Raw genomic sequence first — 22,071 nt, 5'->3', positions numbered from 1 at the left:
TAGACGTGCGCGGAAAAGGCGGCGCGTGTATGAGGTAAGGTCGAATCTCTTTGTGGGAAGTGACAGTTGCTACACCGGACAGTTGCTACGCCGGGAAGGTGCTTCCATCTGGTTAACCTGGTGCAGCGAGGGAGACGCCTGGAGGTCTTGTTTAGAGCCGCTTCTCGTGGTGGAAAGATGCTCTGACTGTCTCCGCTTTCAGATTAGTTTGCTGTGAGCATTTAGGAGAGAAGGTTTGTTTGATAGAATATAACCTGCTTCCACCATGAGGAAGAAACTTGTGTAGTTGGTTCTGGTGGGTTTCCTGGGCTGTGTGGCCGTGGTCTGGTGGATCTTGTTTAACAGACTTCCCTCAGTGATACACCTCTGAAGATGCCAGCCACAAATGCAGGCGAAACGTTAGGAACAAGATCCACCAGACCATGGCCACACAGCCCAGGAAACCCACCAGAACCAGTTGAATCTGGCTGTGAAAACCTTCGACAAAACTTGTGTAGGTTTCAGTGCACTTCGTTTCACTCAAGCTGGGTTTTTTTTTAAGATTGCAAGCTGTCTTTGTTGGGCTCAACACCCTAAATATGCCTTGACTAATCTTGTTCGGATAAAGCATGTCTGAATGCACCTCTGTGGCTATTTGAAAGCACCAATCCTGAATTAATTGAGAATTGTATTTCAAGGGGCTTCTTAACAGGGAATTTGATCTCTCGATCACTGAACAGTTCCCACATTTCTCAGTATTCTAGCACCATTCGGAAATGTGGGGTCTCCAAGTTAGTACAAAAGCCTACTGATATAATCATGGGCTGAAGGTATGTGCCGGATCAAAACAAAGTGATAGTTGTGCTTAATCTCTTCTGCTCATGGGAGTCAAACAGTGGAGGGTTGATCTAAATTATAAAAATGCAGTTTTGACAAAAAGAGCTTTATCCTTTGAGGCAATAACTGCTAGGCATATAATGCGATTTTTTTCCTTGCAGCTTTATTTTGAAATGTCTCAGTGGAAGAACAATGTGCTCCTTTGGCTTAGTGTCTTCTCATTTTGGATTATGTTCTTAATTTGCATGCCAGAGCACGTATGTAAGTTAAAATCTCCTTTTTTTCTATAGCTAATAAGCAGACTGCATGAAGCACTAATTTGTTAGAGTCTGGAATGCATTGTTGTACAATGCTGAGTAGTGGTATAAATACTGTAATTTTGATTTAATGTGTTTACATTCGTGCTCTGTATTGATGTCATTAACTTTAACTGTTTTCTAACTTGCATTGCATATTCAGTCAGTTTGTTTGCATTAAGATGTATGTGTATATTGATTGATTGATTGATTGGGTTTTGTATACCGCCCTACCCCCGGAGGGATCTGGGCAGTGCACGACATGTAAAGTTATGTTGTGCACCGCCCAGATCCCTCCGGGGGTAGGGCGGTATACAACACATATAAGTGTTTTGTGCTGTGGAGCGGTCCCAATGAAGTCTGTTATTAGATTCTATGCATAGAGTAAAATAGCCTCAGATAATAAGTATCATAGGTGTGGACACTTATCTCCTACTCTGACACTCCAGACTTTCATCTGCTGATTTATTTATCCCAGTGGAGATAAAAAATGGCTTATACTGTGAAGTCGGCCCGCAGGGGTCGCAAGGAAGAGGTGAGACGCAGTGATATCATCCGGTGGAGAGAGCCAGCGGCAGGAAGCGCGATCCGTGGATCTGGCAACTCTCCCGTGTGCTAGTCCCTGGCACCTTTTATTAGGGTTTACAATAGGGGCGTGTATGGGAGGCGGGAGAGCGGAAGAATATCATATGATACATGACATCATGGGGTTGTCTACGTGCGAGAGGAAACGTTCGCGTCTGGGTCTAATCCATACCTGGGGGCAAGAGCCCCTTTGTCCCTTTGTCTGGGACACCTGGTGACCGTGAGTCAGGTAGTTCATGACCTGTGACTCACGGGGGGTCTGGGGGATGGGTGAGCGTGTGCGCCCAGAAGGACACAGATGGCACAGGCATTCCATGCGCTCTTTCTGAGGTTCTGCTGGGTTCACGGGGCTCATCCCTACATCACTGTTTTTTGTTCATCCTTGGTACATGTCTTTAAATTCTGGTTCCATCTATTCTGAGGTCCTGGAGAGAAGCTTGGTGAGCTTAACCCTCAGGGATTCTTATAGCACCATCGGGGGTGTGTGTGTGTGTGTCCCAAAAGGGCTAGTGGGAGTGGCAAACCCTCACAGTGATGCGTTTGCTCTCTCCAGGGCACTTACCCTGGTAGAGCACAAGGGGTGTCAACAGCAGGCTGCACCACAGCTCCACTGCCACAGAACCTCAACGTATAGGCTGTGGTGGGGCTGCTCTAGCATCCCACTCAGACTCCAGTGTGGGAGGAGGCAGGCTGGGGCGTTCCTTGGGAGCAGAGCTGACTTTAATTGGCTTCCTACCAAGATTGAGGACCAGTAGTGGAGTATGTCCATTCAGCCCTGTGGGGCTTTGCGATGATGGGGAGGTTCAGGGCTCTTCCCTGCTCCCTGTGTCACCAAAAAGTCCTTCTGGAAATGGTGGGATGGTGCTGCATCGGTGCTGTGGCCTACTGCTTCTGGGTTTGGATGGAGCTGTTATAAGGCTCCCTGTCTCCAGTGTTTTGAACACAAGTTATCACTTGTAAATCTGAAGGTGTAGGACCTTTTCTCTTTTTTTGTAGATCAATGTAAAAAATATGTAGCCAAATTAATCTACTTTAAAGATAGTTACGCTTGCTTTGATGCTCAGAGGACATGTTCTCTGCTTGCCCTGGACCTTCTGTCTAAGAGTTGTCTACTTCCTCCCTGTTTGGACTCTCTGGTTAGTTTAAAATTATGTAGAACCTTTATGTATGCAAGATTTAATTGCCCTTTAGATTCAGTATCTCTGCATGCGAACAAGTGACAACTACTAATGTAGTTACATTCGCCTTCAGAAAGGGAAATTTCTCAAAGATGAGGGGGATAGTGCGCAGGAAGGTGAAAGGGAAAATCAAGAGAGTCAAAAATGTCCAAGATGCTTGGAGGTTATTTAAAAACACAGTCTTAAAAGCTCAACTGGAATGTGTTCCACAGGTTAGGAAAGGCAGCGCCCAGTCCAAAAGAAAGCCACCATGGTTAACACAATAGGGACGTTTGAGGAAATTATTAGGGAAAAAAAGATGTCTTTTTTTAGAAAATGGAAGGCTCCAACTTAACTGATAAAGAATACCAGAGAGAAACACAAATGGTGGCAAAAAGAGAAGCAAGTTAGCTGTAAGTGGAGGCAAAAAAGGATTATGAGGAACGCATTGGCTGTGGAACATCAAAACCAGCAACAAACAGTTCTTCAAGTACATCAAAAGCAGGAAGCCAGCAAAGGGAAGCAATAGGCCAGTTAGGATGACAAAGGAAACAAAGGGTGTGCTAAAAGATGACAGGGAGATTGCAGAAGAAGCTGAATGAATTCTTTGCATCTGTCTTCACCCAAGAGGGAGGTGAGGAAAATTCCTGCACCTGAACCAAGCTTCTTAGGAGGCGAATCCGGGAGGGAACTAACGAAGATAGTGGTAGACAAGGGAAGAAGTTCTGGCAGCCATTGATAAACTAAATGCTACCAAATCCCCTGGCCCAGATTGGCATTCACCCAAGAGTTCTTAACCAAGAGCCTGCAAGCATGAAATTGCTGATGTTCTCACCCTTTAATATGCAACTTATCCTTGAAATCAGGCTCCATCCCCTGAAGACTGGAAGATGGCCAATGTCACACCAATCTTTAAGAAAGGGGATCTAGGGGGGGGACCCGGGAAATTACAAGGCCAGTCAGTTTGACATCTCGTTCCTGGTAGAATTAGTAGAATCTGTCATTAAAGATAAAAAATTATAAAGAAACATGTACAAAAAGCAAAACCTGCTGAGAAAGAGTCAAGCATGGCTTTTGCAGAGGCAGCAATCCTGTCTTACAAAACTTACTAGAGTTCTTTGAGGGATGTAAATAGGCATGTGGATAAGGGGGAACCAGTGGACATTGGTTCTACTTGGATTTCCAAAAAGGCTTTTGACAAAAGTTCCTCACCAGAGACTATTGAGAAAAAAACTCAGCAATGAAGGGAATAAGAGGGGAAGTCACTCCCTATGGATTAAAAACTGGTTGGAGAAACAGGAAGCAAAAGAGTGGGTGTAAATGGGAAATTCTCACAATGGAGTAGATGTGGGGAGTGGTGTCCCCCAAGGATCCTCGCTTCTTTGGGACCAGTGCTCTTTAACCTATTCATAAATGACCTGGAAGTAGGGGTGGGTAGTGTGGTGGGCCAAGTTTGGCAGATGATATACCAAATTATGTAGGGTGGTGAGAACCACAAAGGATTGTGAGGAGCTCCAAGCGGGACCTTGATAGAGGATTAGGTGAGTGGGCTAAGAAATGGCAAATGCAGTTCAATGTAGCAAAATGTAAAAGTGATGATGCACATAGGGGCAAAAAAATCCCAAACGTCAAGACATACACGCTTACAGGGGTCAGTGCTATCAGTCACAGACCAGGAAAGAAGTTGGATTTGAAGTCTTAATTGATAGTTCCATGGGAATGTCAACTCAATGTATGGCAGCTGTGAAAAAAGGCAAACTCTATGCTGGGGATAACTCAGGAAAGGAATTGATAATAAAATCTGCAAAGATTGTCATGCCCTTATATAAAAGCTGTGGTGCGCACTTAGACACACTTGGAGTACTGTGTTCAGTTCTGGTCACCACATCTCAAAAAGGATATTGAAAGAGATAGAAAAAAAAGTGCAGAGAAGGGCAACTTGAGGATGATTGAGGGATCTGGAGCACCTTCCTTATGAGGAAAGGCTGCAGCGCTTTGGGACTCCTTTAGTTTGGAGAGAGGAGAGGCGCCTGAGGGGGGATACAATGATTGAAGTCTATAAAATTATGCATGGGGTAGAAAATGTTGACAGAGAGAAATTTTTCTCTCTTTCTCACAATACTAGAACCAGGGGGCATTCATTGAAAATGCTGGGGGGAAGAATTAGAACTAATAAAAGGAAACACTTCTTCACGCAACGTGTGATTGGTGTTTGGAATATGCTGCCACAGGAGGTGGTGATGGCCACTAACCTGGATAGCTTTAAAAGGGGCTTGGACAGATTTATGGAGGAGAAGTCAATTTTATGGCTACCAATCTTGATCCCTCTTTGATCTGAGATTGCAAATGCCTTAACAGTCCAGGTGCTCGGGAGCAACAGCCGCAGAAGGCCATTGCTTTCACATCCTACATGTGAACTCCCAAAGGCACCTGGTGGGCCACTGCGAGTAGCAGAGAGCTGGACTAGATGGACTCTGGTCTGATCCAGCTGGCTTGTTCTTATGTTCTTATGTTCTTATGTTCTTCTTTAATGGTTTTGTTGACTTCTCTGCTGAAGTTTCCTTTTTCAGACAGGCTATGTCCCTGCTCCCTTCAGTCAGTGGGTGCCTTGATACATATCCTTTTACAATGCCCATATGTGCCCAACTGAGGCTGAAATGGATTGTACCATATTTTATTCAATGGTCCATGCTTTCTCAGCAACTGTAGAGCAAACAGTTTAGATTTTCTCATCGTATTTGGTTTGTAGCTCATTTCTTAAAGACTTCAGAGAAGAGTTGAAAGGAGGTGTTTTTTTTCATATGGGTCTTATTTAAGTTTATGGTTTTATTGTTCAAGACCTGTTCTTCATTTTGTCCTCACAACAGTCCTGTGAAGTTAGGCTGAGAATGTGTCATGGGCCCAAGATTATCCAGCAAACTTACAAGGAAGAGTGTAGATTCAAAGCCTGGTCTCCCAGAATCTGGGATCCAGATCCTAGTCTGACACGCTAACCACTGGACAACAGTGGCTCTCACTGGCTATGAGATTATTCTCTCTGGTCAGAGAAGGAAAAAGTGCAGTCAGCAACTAGAGAGCCTTATTATATTTTCTTGTTGAAGAAGGCAGATTGAAAGTTTTTTAGCTGCTTCTAATCTTTTTTCCTCCTCTGTCTTTATATGTGTATATATATATGTACACACACACACACACAATACGCTGCCTTACTTCTTGGCTCAATAGTTGATATACAGATTTCAAATTAAAGCCAAATGAATTAAAAATAAACCCTCTCCAACAAATATGACTACTGCCAAACAAACAAACCTTACATGCCACCTGAAGATCTCCTTTGAGGGGGTCCCCTTCATACCTTCGAGACAGGCCCCTGATGGAAAAGGCCAGGCTTTGACTGAAGCCAGGCTCCCTAATTTGGGGAACAGCCAGAAGGTGCCAGTCTGAAGAGTTTAGTTGAGGCACAGGAATATACTGGAGGAGACCGATCTTCAGACATGTGGGCTGCAGACTGTGAAGGACTTTAAAGGTCATAATCAGCACTTTAAATTGAACTTTAAAACAAACTGGCAGCTGCTGTCAAAGTAAGCAACATCACCTCATTATTACTCCCCTGGTGTAGAAAAATATGATAGAACTGTTGTGGCTGCTGGAAATAAATATCTGAGTGGTTGTGGGCAGGTTTTGCCTCTTGATTACCTTTGCAAACAGAAAGTAATAAATTGTAAGGTTGCATTTAAAGATCTATTGTCTGCCATCACTTCAGGAGGTAATTTCATTTATACTGATAGCAGTTTACTATTTAATCTATTTCATAAAGGACACTGTAGTCACATTTATAGAATATCCAAACTTTATATGTTTTCTGTTATTACAAAATATATCTGATGATAATAGATAATAGAAGATAATTCGTACTTTTTACTTCATCTTATAGGTGCACAGAATTCTTGTCCAGAGGTCACACAATGGCTCTTGAAAGATGGCTTTCACAGGTGGGTTCAGGACAACCAGGTGTTATATGGTGGCTTTTCTAGTGGCTATTAAGATTCAAATACTTGAAACGTTTGCACCCATCTAGCCAGTCACTATGTATGCGGTCTGATGAACAAGAGAACTGATGATTTATGCTAAATAAAATGTGACCGTGGATAACACTAGTATATAATTGTCAATATAAGTTCCAGGATGTGCTTGGCCATATCCTAGGACATAATTGCCTAAGGATGGAACGCGGGGCAACCACTCACTTCCAACCAATTGCCACATGTTCCATCTGGGACAGGAGAGGTGGGGCGGGGGAGCAGGCAACATCTTGTATACTAAGCTTCTCTCTCCTCCTCCTTTCAGGCTGGGACAGCAGAAACACCCTCAGTCCTTTTGGGCTGGTCTCCCCCCACCCCACCCCCATCTTGCTGTCCACAGACCTTGGGGAAGCAGGGTGGAAGGAGCAATCCTACATGAAGAACTGGGAAGTGGGCCTTGGGAAGTGAGGTGTGGGGGAGGAGAGCCTGATCCTGCACGTGGACTGAGCGCACTAAGTACAGCATGAGGGATTGTTCCCTCCACCTCGCTTCCCAAGACTAGCGGGCTTTGGGAAGCTAGGTGGAGTGGAAAGAGAGTCCAATCCTGGGTGCTGAATAGTTTTCCTGTTTTTTGAAATCAGCATGGATTATCATATCGAGTCTATGAAGCTTCAAAGACACGTCATCTAAAAAAAAAGGAAAACTGTCCAGTACCCAGGATTGGGCTGCCCTTTCCGCCACCCCCTTGCTTCTCAAGATCTGCAGTTCCTGCCTCACTGCTGCACCTGCCACCAATAACTGTTTAGCACCTTCTGTGTTGTTTAGCACAACGAGCTTTATAAGTTGTTCAGTCCATCCCTTAGTTTTGTTCAAGTTGTGCACTGTACAGCTACTGAACATTCTGAACTGATGGGGACAACTTCTGACTTTTAGTCCTCCACTACAGAGAGGATAACAGTAGTTTATTGTGAGAGTGTGAGCAGGGATGAAACTAGAACATAAAGTCTGACTTTATAAGTGCATGTTCTGAAATGAGTTCAGTGGAGAGGACTGTAGCCCTAGAATACAACTAGCAGAAGAAGTGTAAAATTCAGACTCTTAAAACTAACGGAGAAACTATGGCCCCTTCCGCACACGCAAAATAATGCGTTTTCAAACCACTTTCACAACTGTTTGCAAGTGGATTTTGCCATTCCGCACAGCTTCAAAGAGCACTGAAAGCAGATTGAAAGTGCATTATTCTGCATGTGTGGAATGAGCCTATTATTCTTTTGAGACTGTTTACTTGAAATCTTTGGTATGAATTTATCAGGCATTGAAACAGCTTTTCATTTGTCTTTATTTTTTTAATGTTAGGGATCTTGTGACTAGGGTAACACTTGGTACAGTTGATGAAGGCATGAGAAACTGCATGGTGGCTGTTAAAATTGATCTTCCAAGAGGCTTATATGTGGACCCTTATGAACTTGCATCTTTAAATAAACACAATATCACTGAGGTATGATTTTGGGTGGGAGAGAAGATGGCATGGCATAGCCCGATCTTGTCAGATCTCAGAAGCTAAGTAGGGTCAGTACATGGAAGGGAGGCCTCCAAAGAAGACTCTGCAGATGAAGGCAATGGGAAACCACCTCTGCTTAAGTACTTGCCTTGAAAGTCCCTTGCTGGGATTGCCAAAAGTCAGCTGTAGCTTTACAGCACTTTATGCATATGCATGACTTTGGATTGATGTTCAGCCAAGAGCATGTAATTTGAAAAAAGACACGAAACATCTTCCAATGGTTATATACACCGTTATGTTTCCGATGGCATGCTAGCACTTAATTTTTGTTGGAAGCAGATAGATTTGTGCCGTACCATCAATTTGTAAGTAGCCTAAACTGGATTTAATCCAGTGGAAGTTTATGTATTTGATCTTTTTCTTTGCTTGAAGAAAACTTATTTTGAATGTGTAAGTTACTGAGGCTCAAGTAACCTTAATATTTGAAATATTTATCATCTTTCACAAGTATGTGAGCAACTTCGATTTGCGGAGGGAAGAAATAGTCCTCCCCTATGTCTAGTACGTTAGATAAATAAGCAACAGGTTTGTAACTCCCAGCCCATTTCTGACATAGAACTCCAATTGCTACTCCCCCTTTAGCCAAAATGAATAAGTGAAATGGGCTGGCAGCAGTGGTGAGATTCAGCAGGTTTGCACCACTTTGGCAGAACCGGTTGTTAAAATGGTGCTTGTAAACAAACAGTTGTTAAATTATTTGAATCCCACCACTGACTGGGAGTTACAAACCTCTAACTAGCTTCAGCCGGTTCTTATCTTGTCCTGCCACAAACATCCTCCCCTATGACCTATTCCCTCATTCCTAGTAGAAAATACATTTTTCATTTACTACACCTCTATTTATATTGTTAAGGCACAAATACAGAATATGACAGTGGAATCAGCCATGGGGCTTTTCAGTGAGATAGATGAAAGCTGGTACGAATTGTGCTTCTAATAATGTTTTTGTTCTTTGTGTTTAGGCTTTGGTGACTGCTGATTATGTAGATTTGGAACTTCCTGAGTATTTAGCCACTGAAATTGATGTTCTCATTTACATGAAACCTGATCCTGAATGCTATTCCTGTTTTAGAGCAATATTACCTATTCACTGCAGGTATCACCAGCCAGCAGAGGTTGATGAAAAAATCTCTGCCATACTGAGGAGTCCAGAAATATTGATCCATTGTCAGAAATGTAAGAATCACTAACCTTCTGCTTTGAGGATGAGGAAGGGGTTTCAACTGGAACAAGAGTTAAAAAGACACCTTATAATTATAAATCTGTGTGTGCGTGTATGGGGGAGGGGAAGAATCATATATTTTGGTAGAATTATGAGGGAGAGACCTAAGCAGGCAATCTGAATCGAGGAAAGTAGTACTTAAAATTTAAAGTTAAACTATTTTCAATATCTCCAGAGTCTGATTTTTGTGTGTTTTTTTCCTTTCTTTTTTTCCTAGCCTTCCTATCAACAGAATGTTTGAAAGAAACCAAAATAGAAAGACCATGTTCCCTGAAGAATAAGCAAAACTGCCACTGGGATAGCGTGAGGTTCCAAGCTGTGCGTTGATTATTCCCAAAATATATTTGTGCATTGTCCTAACAGTTGTGAAAGTAGTTTAGTTCAGTCCCTTGAGAATAGATTAGATCCAGACCAAATTGGTAATTTCCACTGCTTCCTCTTATACTCATCCCTCATGTAATTAATCAGAATCACTCATCTCGCAGGAGCAGCATGTTGTGTAGGTCAGTGGAATATAGTGGGATGGGGAGGGGGAAAATTCCATTCTGTCTTTGAAAAATCTAGTTTGGATCCAATCCTGAGGTAATTTGGGTGTAGACTGTGTACTTTTGCTCTGCATTCACTTTTCTTTGGGCACTGTAGAGGTAGTCCCCTGTGGTGCTTGCTTTCTCTGGTTTCAGGCACTTACGTTTGCACAGTTCTTATAGCTTGATAATCTATCTTTAAGTCTCTTTGCCCAGGTATGAACAAAAAACTCAAACCTCAGTAGGGAAAATATCAAAGCGTTCTTTTCTGTACAGAAAAGAATCCAACAAAGCACGGAGTTCGTGCTCTAAAGGCATGTCTCCCATGAATACAAAGCTCAGGCAACTATAGAAAATCTGATTTCATATTGACATAGAGCACAGAAACCAGTACCTTCAAATAAAATCCAATAATCTAGTAACAGTTAATCAAGACCAGCATAGCCAGTATGTGTGAGGTACACAGAGCTGACACCCATTAATCAAGATGTGATGTTTTTCTGTGAGTCCCAAGTGCCTAGCACAGAGGTGACAAATACCACAATGGAAGTCTGCCTCTGCAGCACCCAGATATAAATGTGCTTGGGACAGAAGTTTAGGGTCCAAGCCAAGGGTACTAACTGTGCATCAGTTAGTTTGTTTCACATTGATTTTTAAGATTGTAGCTCGGGTTACCACATGGAAAACCTGATTTATGGAAGATGTTTCTCTTCCATATTCTGATTTCAGTGATGCAAGATCTGAATATTGATGGAGGTTGATAACAGGGAACCTTTTAAAATAGAAAGGGCTGAAACAGATGGATAGGCTGCAGTAGTAAGGCTCAATAAAAATCACATGAAAAAGAAATAGTATTCAAATGTGAGTTATATAAAATAAACATTGCAATTAAGAGTTTGTCTTTTAATTTGTATTTTTCTTTTAGATAAACCAAGAACTGAAATTGCAGATACCAGTTGGGCTCAAACATCATCTTACCTTCGTATGCACAGGGACTCTTGTTACCACTATATTTTGCTCTGGCCTCATTCTATTTGCTTTATTCAAGCATGGAGACTTCTTGTTTGTTCAGAGCTCATTGTGAAATGAAACAAGACTTTATTATTTTAATCATCATGGAAAGACTGTCAAATTGCCTAAACAGACTGATCAAACAAGATATGGAAAATGAAGAACAGACTTGTTATGATTGGCACAGCATCAGTGTTTGGGAGCAGGCCCAATGCCTCATACTTGACTGTTGGTGTTACATTTGCCTGATTGTATTGGTTCTCACCTGTGTTTTCTACAGTTTTCTACAATCTTTTTGAATAGTCTGATTTGGTTATCAGACAACTGTAAAACTGCTGCGTACTTCAATTCTGTTAAAGAGAAATCTGTCGCCTGGGTTGAACCAGTTGATAAAGTGAGCTCTGACTCATAAACATTTATGCTGGAATAAATTCCGTTGATTTCCTAGGTGTCACAGGACTACTTTTATTTTTTTGTTATGGACTAATATGGCTCCTAATCTGAAACTAATAACCTGTGATTCCCTGCCCCCATTACAAGTGTTAATTAGCATAACAAGAAAATGGTTTCTGTAGTTCCTGTAGATTTTAATTTTGTGTTATTAAAGTTGAATATTCCATTGTTATTACATTTTGCTCTGTACTTCCTACATTCCTTCTTGAATATCTATTTATTTGTCTTCTTTGAACCAACTGCCTCCTACAAAAAACTGTAGGACCTGAATAAGCAGGTCATAGTTCATGAAAACACTTGCTTCTTTAGCTACCTGGGGAGATAACACAGGTTATTCTGCTAAAAGAATAAAATCATATGCTGGGGGGAGGGGTGTAGGTCTTTAAAGTGCCACGTTTCTGTTTAATTTTGCCTTATAAGCAGTTCTACATTATGCAGGATGGGGGAATTTCTGTGAACATCCGAAAAATGAACTGATGTTAAATTTATGAATGTTAATAAAAATCAATTACATGAGCAAAACTGAATTCTAAATGGAAATAACACTTCTGAAACAAATTTCAGATGCTCACTTGGTAAACCATATGTTGTATTAATTTGAATCCTGGAGGATGATAGAGCTAATGGAATTATTCCAAATGCTGCAAGAACACTTGGAAAATCATTAGTTTTGAAAATACAAGGAAATACAGAAAGGAAATTGCTTCGCTAATGGGAAAACTAAGCAGTGCCAAAGATTACATATTTTTCTATGCTCAACAAGTTTCATGAGTCATTAGGGGACATTAAGTGGCTGCTAGCATGTAAAATAATGTTCATAAAGAAAGATGTGTCTATCTCTCTTACGTATAGGAGGGCACAAAATATTTATCCATAGATTAAAGGTAGGCAATACTTAAATCTTATTTTTGGTCTGTACTACTGAATTCAACAAGAGAGGCTATATCTCAGTTGTACAATTCTTGTCTGTTTTGGTATTTTGTCTGTGTTTTCATTAAAAGTTCATTATAAAGTATGTTTTGTGACTTCCTTCACTGCTGGCGGATGAGACACTGGTTTTTTGCGTTCCTTGAACAATGGGCTGTGTGATGATAGCTGTGACAGTGCTTTAACTAATGACTACCTTAGTGGGAAGCCTTCTCTGTATCTGCTGGGGAAAGGGGGCCTTTAAAACAATTGCAGAGGGGTTATTTTTGTTCCTCATTATCCTTACATGAACAGCAATGACACGTGATGACAGCTCAGCTGTAAGCTTTTGTGTTCCTTATCCTTTGGCTTCTTTTACTTTTACTGGATTTTATTTTTGGCTTACATCCTGTTGTATCTCAGCCAAAGGCTATTCTCCAGGTCGCTCCCATACAAACAATATGGGTATTGACAAGCTGGAATGGGTTCAGAGGAACCTTTTACCAAAATGGTAAAAGATCTGAAATCCATGCCTTACGAGGAGAGACTTAGGGATGTTTAGTTTGGTGAAGAGAAGGTAAGAGGTGACATGATAGCCATGTTTAGATATTTGAAGGGCTGTCATGGAAGTGAGGGAGCAAGCTTGTTTTTTGCTGCTCCAGAGACTAGGAGCAGGAGTAATGGGTTCAAAGTGAAGGAAAAGAAACATGAAAAAAATCCTGACAGTAAGGGCTGTTCGGCTGTGGAATGCACTACCTCAGAGTGCGGTGGAGTTTCCTTCTTTGGAGGTTTTTAAAGAGAGGCTTGATGGCCATCTGTCAGGAGTGCTTTGATTGTGTGTTCCTGCATTGCAGGGGGTTGGACTTGATGGCCCTTGAGATCTCTTCCAACTCTATGATTCCATGAATATACAATAACATTCAACCCAATAACAATTAAAACCAACTTTTAACATAGAAATGGAAAAGCACCAGTAAAATTTCCAATTAAGTTTTCCAACATGGGGAGATTGTATAGTAGAAAAACCAACCAAGCTAAAAACCCACCCCCAAGAACCTTCAGAGATCTTTGTGTTCTTTTTGTATCTATACCTGCATAAGCATTGAAAGTCTTTAAGATCATGTCCTCAACCAGTCTCAAGTTAAATATACTACCTTGTGGTAAGATTTCATCAAAAGCATATTAGATACACATGATTTTTGAATTGCAAGCCCCAAATAATTAAGTAGATGAATGGATGACAAAAAGGAAGTGATGCCATTTCATATGACAAATGAGAAAAATGTTCACATAGACACAAAGGGAGGGGAAGCAGGGGATAGTAATAGGTGTGGTAAGAAAAAATATTTTCTGAATAGTTTGGAAACATGGATGTATATATGTAACTAATAACATATGTTAGAATTTGCATTATTTCTACTAGCGGAGATAATTTCAGAATTCTAATTCTAGATGATGTCTTACACAAGAGAGTAGTTTTGAAATAGAATTGGACATTTATTGTATTGTCAAAAGTTCAATGCTACTGTTTTCCTCAATGTGAGCACATAAGTATCTGTTGGATCCATGAATTTACAGAAAAATATCATACAAGATTGGATCCAGACCAATTCTTCCAATAATGGAATGGAACTTTCTTGTTTTCATTGCAGCCCACTGATAAAATACTATTCCTGGGGGACAGGTTCCTTGAGGAATAACCTGAAGGCTATCTGTTTTGCTTTGTAACTGGGCACATAAACTAGAGTTAGTTGATAGTTCCATGGGAATGTCAACTCAGTGCATGGCAGCTGTGAAAAAGGCAAACTCTATGCTGGGGATAATTAGGAAAGGAATTGATAATAAAACTGCAGAAAAGAACCCTGTCATGCCCACTTAGTATAAAGCAGTGGAATGCTGACACGCACTTGGAGTACTGTGTGTTCAGTCTCTGGGTCGCCACATCTCAAAAAGGATATTGAAGAGATAGAAAAAGTGCAGAGAAGGGCAACAAGGATGATTGAGGGACTGGAGCACCTTCCTTATGAAGAGAGGCTGCAGTGTTTGGGACTCTTTAGTTTGGAGAGGAGACGTCTGAGGGGGGATATGATTGAAGTCTATAAAATTATGCATGGGGTAGGAAATGTCGACAGAAATTTTTCTCTCTTTCTCACAATACTAGAACCAGGGGGCATACATTGAAAATGCTGGGGGGAAGAATAAGGACTAATAAAAGGAAACACTTCTTCACGCAACGTGTGATTGGTGTTTGGAATATGCTGCCGCAGGAGGTGGTGATGGCCACTAACCTAGATAGTTTTAAAAAGGGCTTGGACCAATCTTCATCCTCCTTGATCTGAAATTGCAAATGCCTTAACAGACCAGGTACAGGAGCAACAGCTGCAGAAGGCCATTGCTTTCACATCCTGCATGTGAGATCCCAAAGGCACCTGGTGAGCCACTGCGAGTAGCAGAGTGCTGGACTAGATGGACTCTGGTCTGATCCAGCTGGCTTGTTCTTATGTTCTTATAGAGTTTATCTTACAGGAATTTTGGGGACTCCTCCCTCAAATATTGGACCTATGCAACTGTATCTATAAGGGCGGTTTTAAATGTTTACATGCTTTTTGGTCATTGATTATCATTGAAGAAAAGTGTGTACTGCTTTCTCTATGTTAGCAATGACTCATGGATGTTGAATCAATTATATTTGGTTCGCAGAGGCCAGTGAATACAATCTTGTATGCAGTGGAACATATCTAATGTGGAATGAGTAATTTGCTTCAGGCCTTTATTTTCTTCACCTTGACTATACCATTTTCAACAACAAAAAAATCCAAGGGCGACTATCAATTAACATGCTACTACTTCCTTCTGGACCTTCTTTATAGAGCAGTGCTCTGCGGGTCCTAGTGTTTCTAGCACCCACCATTTTATGTCTGCTTCAGTAGCCTCCAGAGCCATTTGCTGAATGTTACCAGGAGTTTCCTGTGCTTGCAATTCAGCTGATGGTCCAAACAATATAAAAATTAAATCAATAAACTTTGTTTTTCGTGGCAATACCACGCACATGTCTTTTTCCTTTTCAATATGACATCTCTGAAGAATCACAAAGAGAACTGCAGTCGCTTGGAGGGCTGGTTATCCCCCATTAAGGAGCATTGGGTAGATCTGTCCTCTGTGGAGGCCAGGTCTACCCATTACTTTCACTTGAGTGTAGACCTAACTTTTGTCAATATGGCCTGGCAGGTATCAATTAGAACAGAAATCAATTTGCTGTCACAAATGCTAAATGAAGAGGTGTGTTCATGTGTGTGGGGGGGGTGGGGGGTGGGGAGGTATGTAGCCTGGGAGCCAAGGGGGTTACAATTCAAAAAGTTTTGGGAATCATTACTTTAAATGCATTGACACAGATAATGGGATGGGTGAATTGCAAATACCAGATTCAGAGCTGTGAGCCTGCAGGACTGCAAAAAAGAATAATAGTTGAAATGGTGTTAGGTACAGATTTAACCTTCCTTGAATTCTCAGCTTCCATTTCATAAAAGGAAAAGTTTTTAGCCCTTGTGAGGTTTATATAGTTACATGGGCAATAAGCTGCTGAAAAATAGAACAGCTGAATTTCCAGTAGCTGAAGGATGTAGGTTCACTGTCTTAAGCTCATGGTAGTCCTGTATGACTATTAAAAGCCGGTAAGGTAGAAAATTGAAGCCCAGAGTGCACAAAATCCTGGTCAGAGATACATTTTGGCCTTTGTGGTTGTATTATTAACCAATAAAACTGGGCACTTGCCTTTTTTTGTTTTTATCTTTAACAAGGCAGCCACTTGGATGAAAGCGGCTGAGTCTTTGAAGCCCTTCCTAAAGAACGTCACCAGAAGAAAAGGTTTATCCGTGACCTGTCCCTGGCAGCTCTGTGAAACCTCAAAAGGAGGGATCAGCTGTCAAATAGTAACAGGATCCTTCTGAGAAGATGCAACTTGTTTGTGTTAGTCAGTCCCACAGAAACAGCATCCTACTTTTTATTCCAACAGGGCTTTGGCACAAACTTTTGCTTTGGCAAAAGCAATTTGACATCAGAAATTTGGGAGTTGGGGCCTTTCATTTTTGATCTGGCTGTTAAATCATTTTGATCATAATTCTACTCTTCCTTCCCTCCCCATCCCACCTTTTCAGCAGTAAACTGTTATTAAAATTAGCATAAAATGCTATTTGAAAACTTTGCACTTTACCATTTAAGTGCCCTGTTATATGCAAGGGCCATATGTGTTTGAACTCCAGGTGCCAACTGCAAATCTACTGGTTTTTTATTCCATCTAAGGAACTCCGGGCCATATACATAGTTCTGTCTTCCCAATATTATCCATACAATGGCACTGTGAGGAGAACCAGGCAGAAACCTACATTTTTCAGAGCACAGGCACTGGGGCGGATGGTGTTTTGAACTGTAACTGGATCTAATTGGACAGGGGTCAGCATAAAAAAACAGAGGCTTCTTGGGGTGGTGGGTGGGGGTTTGGTGAATTTTTCATATTTCCAAATACACCATTTTGCTGTATTCTCACCATCATCTTCCTCCCACCCTACCAGAAGATGGTTATGTGGCTACTGCGTTGAGGGATGGTAGATGTCAAAGGGAACTGTTTTAGATAGGTCCTCAGCATCCAAAGACACAGTTCTTAGCGGGTTTAGTCATTTAATGAGTACACAGAGTCTAGAACCAAGACAAGGCTAGAAACAGAAACAGTGACCTGAAAACTGAACCACAATGTTGCTGCTACAAGCTAGCTCAGCTGCAACCTCTTGGTTAGATCCAGCCTAACAATTCAATAGTGCAATAACCTCTTGTATCTGGCTTAGTTTAGTCTGGCTCCTGCAATTCAGCTTGCCCCATAGCTGCTAACATGCAGTCTCCTCCTGCATTGCTCCTGGGGCTCTGGAGACTGGGAGGAGGGGGGAGGGACAGAGCTAGCAGGGGCCCCTCTGGCTTAGTATCAAGAGACTGAAGAGTCTCAGAACTAGATCCTGGCTGGAAAATCTCAGAGCTTGGACCTGGCTATGGATCCCAGCCTGAATGCTCTGCCTGAGCCTCTGGTCCTGCAGGAATTACTGACTGCTCTGCCTGAGAATCTGGAACCAAAACTGTCCCCACCTCTCCATCTGAGTCTTCCTCCCAGGGGTCCCCAGCCAAACCAGGCTGAGCCATAAAAGGAACCTGCCCTCATAGCAAGTGGGATTCTGCACCCCCACCCCCTCCGGTGAATAAAAAAAGAAAATGCTGAACTGAACTCTAAGGAGCAGAGAGTGAGAGTATGGAATATGGACAGTACGAAGCAACAGAAAGGTTCTTGCTGGGACTGGATGTGTAGGAATTAGGAAATGGGGTTAAGCTAAATGAGATTAATCAACTAAAATAGGTTTAAACAACACTTTTTATTCAAAACAGGCAGATTTATTAATTAAATGTTCATTCACTTATTAACAGAAATTACTTGTGTTTATTCATAAATATCCTCACTCTCATAGGAATCACTCTCAGAATCTGACCCCAGAGAGATCTTTATTGAGGAAGTTTCATTGTTTTCCTGGAGAAAATCAAGATCCCAGAACTGCTTCTCCTTCTCCATCACGTGCTGGATGAAACTGCTCCACATCTCTGGGGTCACTGCACGTACTCCTTCCACGAATAAATTCTTCACGTCATCCAGTTTAAAGGTGTTATTGTTAAGTGCCACATGTCCTTTTATGTAACGCCATGCCAATTCTATGGGGTTCAGTTCCGTGTGGTAGGGAGGGAGGCGAAGCACTTTATGCCCAGCAGCAACAGCCATCTCGTCTGTTTTATACCGAACAAATCTGTGCTTTTCCCTTTGCACCAGAAGCAGTAGCTCAGGCTTCACTTGCTCGTGGTCCCAAGAGATGCCCTTCTCTGTTAGCCATGTCCTAATGGTTTCCTTTCCAGATTTAGTTGTTGGGATCGTCTCGGACCTCACTGAGTGATAAAAGGCGTCATCCATCACAATTACACTTTCTGGAGGCAGCTTAGGCAGCAACTCGGCAAACCATTTCTCAAAGTTGTCCACATTCATTTCCTGATGGTAATCGCTTGTTGTTTTCGACTTAAACAGAAGCAATGCATCCTCCACAAAGCCTTCCTCGCTCCCACAGTGAGCACAAATCAAGCGACTGGCCTTGCCAGGTGGATCTTTGAGTCTTGTAGACAAGCCCCTATGGAATGCACCCTTCGCTGACTTCACAGCATGATCTTGCCAACATTTTGGGACTGTGTGTCCTGTGTTCACCCATGTCTCATCCAGAAAAAAAATGCTCCTTCCCTCTGAACGGAACTGTCGAATCTTTCTCAGGTATTGGTGCCTCCAAGCTATAATTTCAGGCTTGTCAGTCAAAGTGCAATCCTTATGCCTGCGATTGTAGGCAAAGCCAATGTCTTTCAAAATGCTGTGCAGTGTTGTTTGGGAAATGCAAGGTAGATCCTGGTCGCTGTTGACATCATTGAGTATTTTCTTCAGTGTTGGTGGCTCGTTTCTGAAGAAATACTTATGTACAATACCTCTAATTGCGCAGCGAGAAAAACTGTCACACTTCACATCTCTTCTCTTTGTCCCGGATTTGCGAGGACGTTTCTTGCCTGGCGTCTGAAGAACTCCACCTGTTGTGTGCCACAGCTTCTTTGCCCTGTAGATGGGTGCAGAAGACATGCCAGTTAATCTCGAGGTTTCTTCTACACATTCCTCGACAGTAAGGCTTGGGTGCTCTTCCCTAATGCGCGAATACACATTCATGATTACTTGCTGAGTCTGGCTTCGAATTGTCCGACCTCTGCGATTCAATTTGAAGTAACAGCGAGGAGAGGTCTCTGCAGCATCTGAAAATCATTTGAAAAGAAATTATTATTCAACACTATGGTGGCCATAATAGCCAATCTGTTTCTGTTTGAGCTTCGCACATGCATACACACACACATTGCCTTTCCCATTAAGAATATAAGATTAGGGAACATAATACCAGAACCAAGCCAAAGGAAGTTTAGTCTAAGAGGCTAATTTATGAACCTGTATAGATTACAAAAGGTTCTGCTGCTGGGCAATGAAAATAGTGTGTTCCAACACTTATCTCTATTGACTCAATTAATAACATGAAAGTAATCATTAAGTCTGAAGGAGAAACAAATGAAATAGGCCATGCTGAGTATGTCACTCAGCAAGGTTCCCTGACAAGAGTGGGTATGAGAAACTTTCAATTGCCGCCTTGAATCAGTTGAAGACAGTTCTCAACTGTCTTAAAACGAAATCAAATCTGAGAGATCAAATCCGATCTCCTGGAGATTTGGGAATGTAGATTTTGGAGATTTGGCAGGGTAGAACCTCAGGGGATGCAATGCCTTGCCTTTGTGCCACAGGATCAGCATGACTGACAGGCTAAAGATGTTCAGTAGTCTGCAATTTTTTTTCCACCCTTAATTCCTAAGGAAGGAAATACAATATGACCCCCCCCCCCCCGGACTTCATGTCTTTGCAGCTGTAAAAGGAGTCTTCTTCAAACAGTTAGCCACTCCAGGCAAACATTAAGCAGCGTACATGATTCTCTTCTTCATACACACATACACAAGCGAAGTACTGGTAAGGGCTGATAGAGGGGGGAGGCTTCTCATCTTCCCCTCTCTCCCCTCCCTCCACTATATTTCACTTCCAAAATAGCCCCTATAGCATTTCCCCCCCCCCCCCCTTGTTTCTCACCTTTCGAAGCGCTCTCTGTCTCGTTCGAGCAGCCTGCTCCTGCTCCGTCAGCCATTTTTTTCCGCGGGAAAAGGTAGCCTCGGTTTTAAAACCGCAAGTTTTCAGCGAACCGCTATGTTTATTGAAGTTGTTTCTTGGGTTTTCCTTGACTTTGGTCGGTGCAACAATAAATATGTCAACATGGTTGCTAAACAGTCCTAAGGATGCCTAAATTGTAAGAGATAAGGAATGGGGACATGATCCAGCGGAGAATAATTAACAACAGTAGTCATAAGAAAACGAGAGAATCTGCACATTATCCTAATAAAGCGGGGGAGCGGCGCGCGCGTGTGATCAAATGCCCAACTACACACAGCCACATTTTCTCTTCCGGGAAAGACCTGCGGCGGCGATCCCTTCTCGGGGAAGCCTTGCGCCGCAGCGCTCCAGATGCATGACGGGGACTGTAGTCTTCGCGCCTCTCTCCCTTCCCCCTCTCTTCGGCGCCGCTGTCTGCACCAGGAGCCGCCTGCCCGGCTCCACCTCTTCCTTTCCCGGGCTGGGCCACGCGCGGCGGTTCCGCTTCACCCTCAGGCCGCCCGGTGGGTCCTCCTCCCCGCCATTATAGGAGGCCGCGCCCTGCCCTCAAGCGGTGCTCAGGCCGGCGGCGAGAAGTCGGGCCGGTGCTTGGTGAGCAGGGGGGGCTTCGAGGGGGCCTGGCTGGAGGAGGGTCGGACCCAGAGGCGCTGATGGGAGGGCGGGAGAGGGCGCTGCCGGGGCCCCGACAGTCGGGCTCTCTGCAGAGTCGAGCGGCCGAGGAGGTCTCGGAAGGAGACTGCAGGGCCTCTGAAGGGAAGGGAGGAGAAGGTGTGGCTACCCTGACGGGTGGGTTGCGGGCAGGTGGCTTGAGGACGTGTGGAGGCAAGTGCGGCCGCCTGGCCGCCGCTGTGTCTGCCCGAGGCTTGGGGTTACCTGGAACTGGAGGGGCACCCAGGGGCTCAGGTCGCACCTCCAGCTCTAGGGACACCCCCCCCCCCCATTTGCACCCGGATACTTTTCCTCATCGCAGTCTCGTTGGGGTAACGGCGCCTTCTCCTGCTCACAAGTGGAGCAAGAAATCCTCACCGTCCCATTTCAGAAGTGGCGAGGTTTGGGGGAAGTTTCTAAAGACGTTATTATTACTACCGGTAAGATAAGTTGCCGTTGTTGCTGTGAACTCCGGGTCCTGGTGTTAATGTTCTTTCTTTCTTTTTTCTCCTGGATGCCTTATGCTTTTTTTTCCCCCCAGGGATCTCAGCGAGGGAGGTTAAGGTGTGTATGAGTAGTTTAGGGTCCTGAGAGGAGCTTCCTGATGAGGGAGGGTTCAAGTGCAGATCTACCCAACCCAAATATAGTTGTTGCTATTACTAAGTATTACATGGTAGGGAGGGAGATGCTGGTGCAGGTGGTGATATGGCGCTGCCTGTGTCCCCTCTCTCCCCCTTTTGTTAATTGGATCATGAAGCAGAAATGGTGTTGTCAAGTGGGGATTTTTCCTCGAACCCCAGTTGCTTGTGGTTTGGGTTTGGTGAAAATGTTCTGTCACCAGCATTTTGAGCCCTTCACTTTGCCAGATCTACTCGTATTCTCTAATAATAGGAAAGTATTGCCTGGATCCTGATCACCTTCTGTGAAGAGAAAGAAGGGAATTTTTTACCCCCATCACTCTTCCATTTTGCTGGGCGCAGTTGAAAATGTTGCATCCATTCCTCAGGTCCTTGAGAAGGTGAGCAGGTAGCATAACTGTTGGTTTCTCCAGGGGGTAGCC

General features: G+C 43.0%; 3 protein-coding genes and 1 long non-coding RNA gene across 8 annotated transcripts in view; 2 read left to right on the top strand and 2 right to left on the bottom strand.

The window, feature by feature from the left end:
* Nucleotides 1–37: 37 nt before the first annotated feature.
* On the top strand, nt 38–12,659 carry PIGX (phosphatidylinositol glycan anchor biosynthesis class X). Of its 2 annotated transcripts, none has more exons than XM_048506028.1 (7): nt 38–213; nt 978–1,077; nt 6,786–6,843; nt 8,230–8,371; nt 9,397–9,610; nt 9,874–9,974; nt 11,106–12,659. In XM_048506028.1, the coding sequence occupies exons 2-7, from the start codon at nt 990–992 to the stop codon at nt 11,262–11,264; spliced, it is 762 nt and encodes a 253-aa protein (XP_048361985.1). In that variant the 5' UTR covers nt 38–213; nt 978–989; the 3' UTR covers nt 11,265–12,659. The 2 variants fall into 2 exon arrangements, with proteins under 2 accessions (XP_048361985.1, XP_048361984.1); XM_048506027.1 differs by having other exon boundaries at nt 38–233.
* LOC125437938 lies at nt 333–17,361 on the bottom strand. Its single transcript, XR_007245281.1, has 3 exons — nt 15,593–17,361; nt 7,761–7,765; nt 333–346 (listed from the first exon to the last, which is right to left on the bottom strand). It is a non-coding gene; the product is annotated as an uncharacterized LOC125437938 (long non-coding RNA).
* A 581-nt stretch (nt 17,362–17,942) lies between these two features.
* On the bottom strand, nt 17,943–21,038 carry LOC125437708. Its single transcript, XM_048505565.1, has 2 exons — nt 20,286–21,038; nt 17,943–19,414 (listed from the first exon to the last, which is right to left on the bottom strand). Exons 1-2 carry the CDS (start codon nt 20,338–20,340, stop codon nt 18,027–18,029), a joined length of 1,443 nt encoding a protein of 480 aa, XP_048361522.1. The 5' UTR covers nt 20,341–21,038; the 3' UTR covers nt 17,943–18,026.
* The window catches only part of PAK2 (p21 (RAC1) activated kinase 2), a 41,790-nt gene continuing 40,523 nt past the window's right edge, over nt 20,805–22,071 (top strand). Inside the window, exon 1 of one of the 4 annotated variants that reach the window (XM_048505561.1) lies at nt 20,805–20,954. The gene's annotated coding sequence lies outside the window, so the exon portion shown is untranslated. Of the gene's footprint in view, nt 20,955–21,184; nt 21,452–22,011; nt 22,030–22,071 lie in introns of those variants that run through there. The other 3 variants (XM_048505562.1, XM_048505563.1, XM_048505564.1) reach the window with 3 other exon arrangements.

The sequence above is a fragment of the Sphaerodactylus townsendi genome, linkage group LG08 (assembly GCF_021028975.2).
Source record: "Sphaerodactylus townsendi isolate TG3544 linkage group LG08, MPM_Stown_v2.3, whole genome shotgun sequence".
Classification (NCBI taxonomy): Eukaryota; Metazoa; Chordata; class Lepidosauria; order Squamata; family Sphaerodactylidae; genus Sphaerodactylus; species Sphaerodactylus townsendi.
The sequence above is the reverse complement of the archived record's forward strand: the minus strand, read 5'-3'. Positions and strand labels throughout refer to the sequence as shown.

What these genes read in the sequence shown, in the direction of transcription:
- LOC125437708 (XM_048505565.1), bottom strand. Translation starts at nt 20,340, where the DNA reads ATGGCTGACGGAGCAGGAGCAGGCTGCTCGAACGAGACAGAGAGCGCT. An exon ending in GACAGAGAGCGCTTCGAAAG is followed by an intron (nt 19,415 to 20,285) that starts GTGAGAAACAAG and finishes AATGATTTTCAG; the next exon opens with ATGCTGCAGAGACCTCTCCT.
- PIGX (XM_048506028.1), top strand. Translation starts at nt 990, where the DNA reads ATGTCTCAGTGGAAGAACAATGTGCTCCTTTGGCTTAGTGTCTTCTCA. An exon ending in TTGAAAGATGGCTTTCACAG is followed by an intron (nt 6,844 to 8,229) that starts GTGGGTTCAGGA and finishes TTTTAATGTTAG; the next exon opens with GGATCTTGTGACTAGGGTAA. An exon ending in ATTGATCCATTGTCAGAAAT is followed by an intron (nt 9,611 to 9,873) that starts GTAAGAATCACT and finishes TTTTTTTCCTAG; the next exon opens with CCTTCCTATCAACAGAATGT.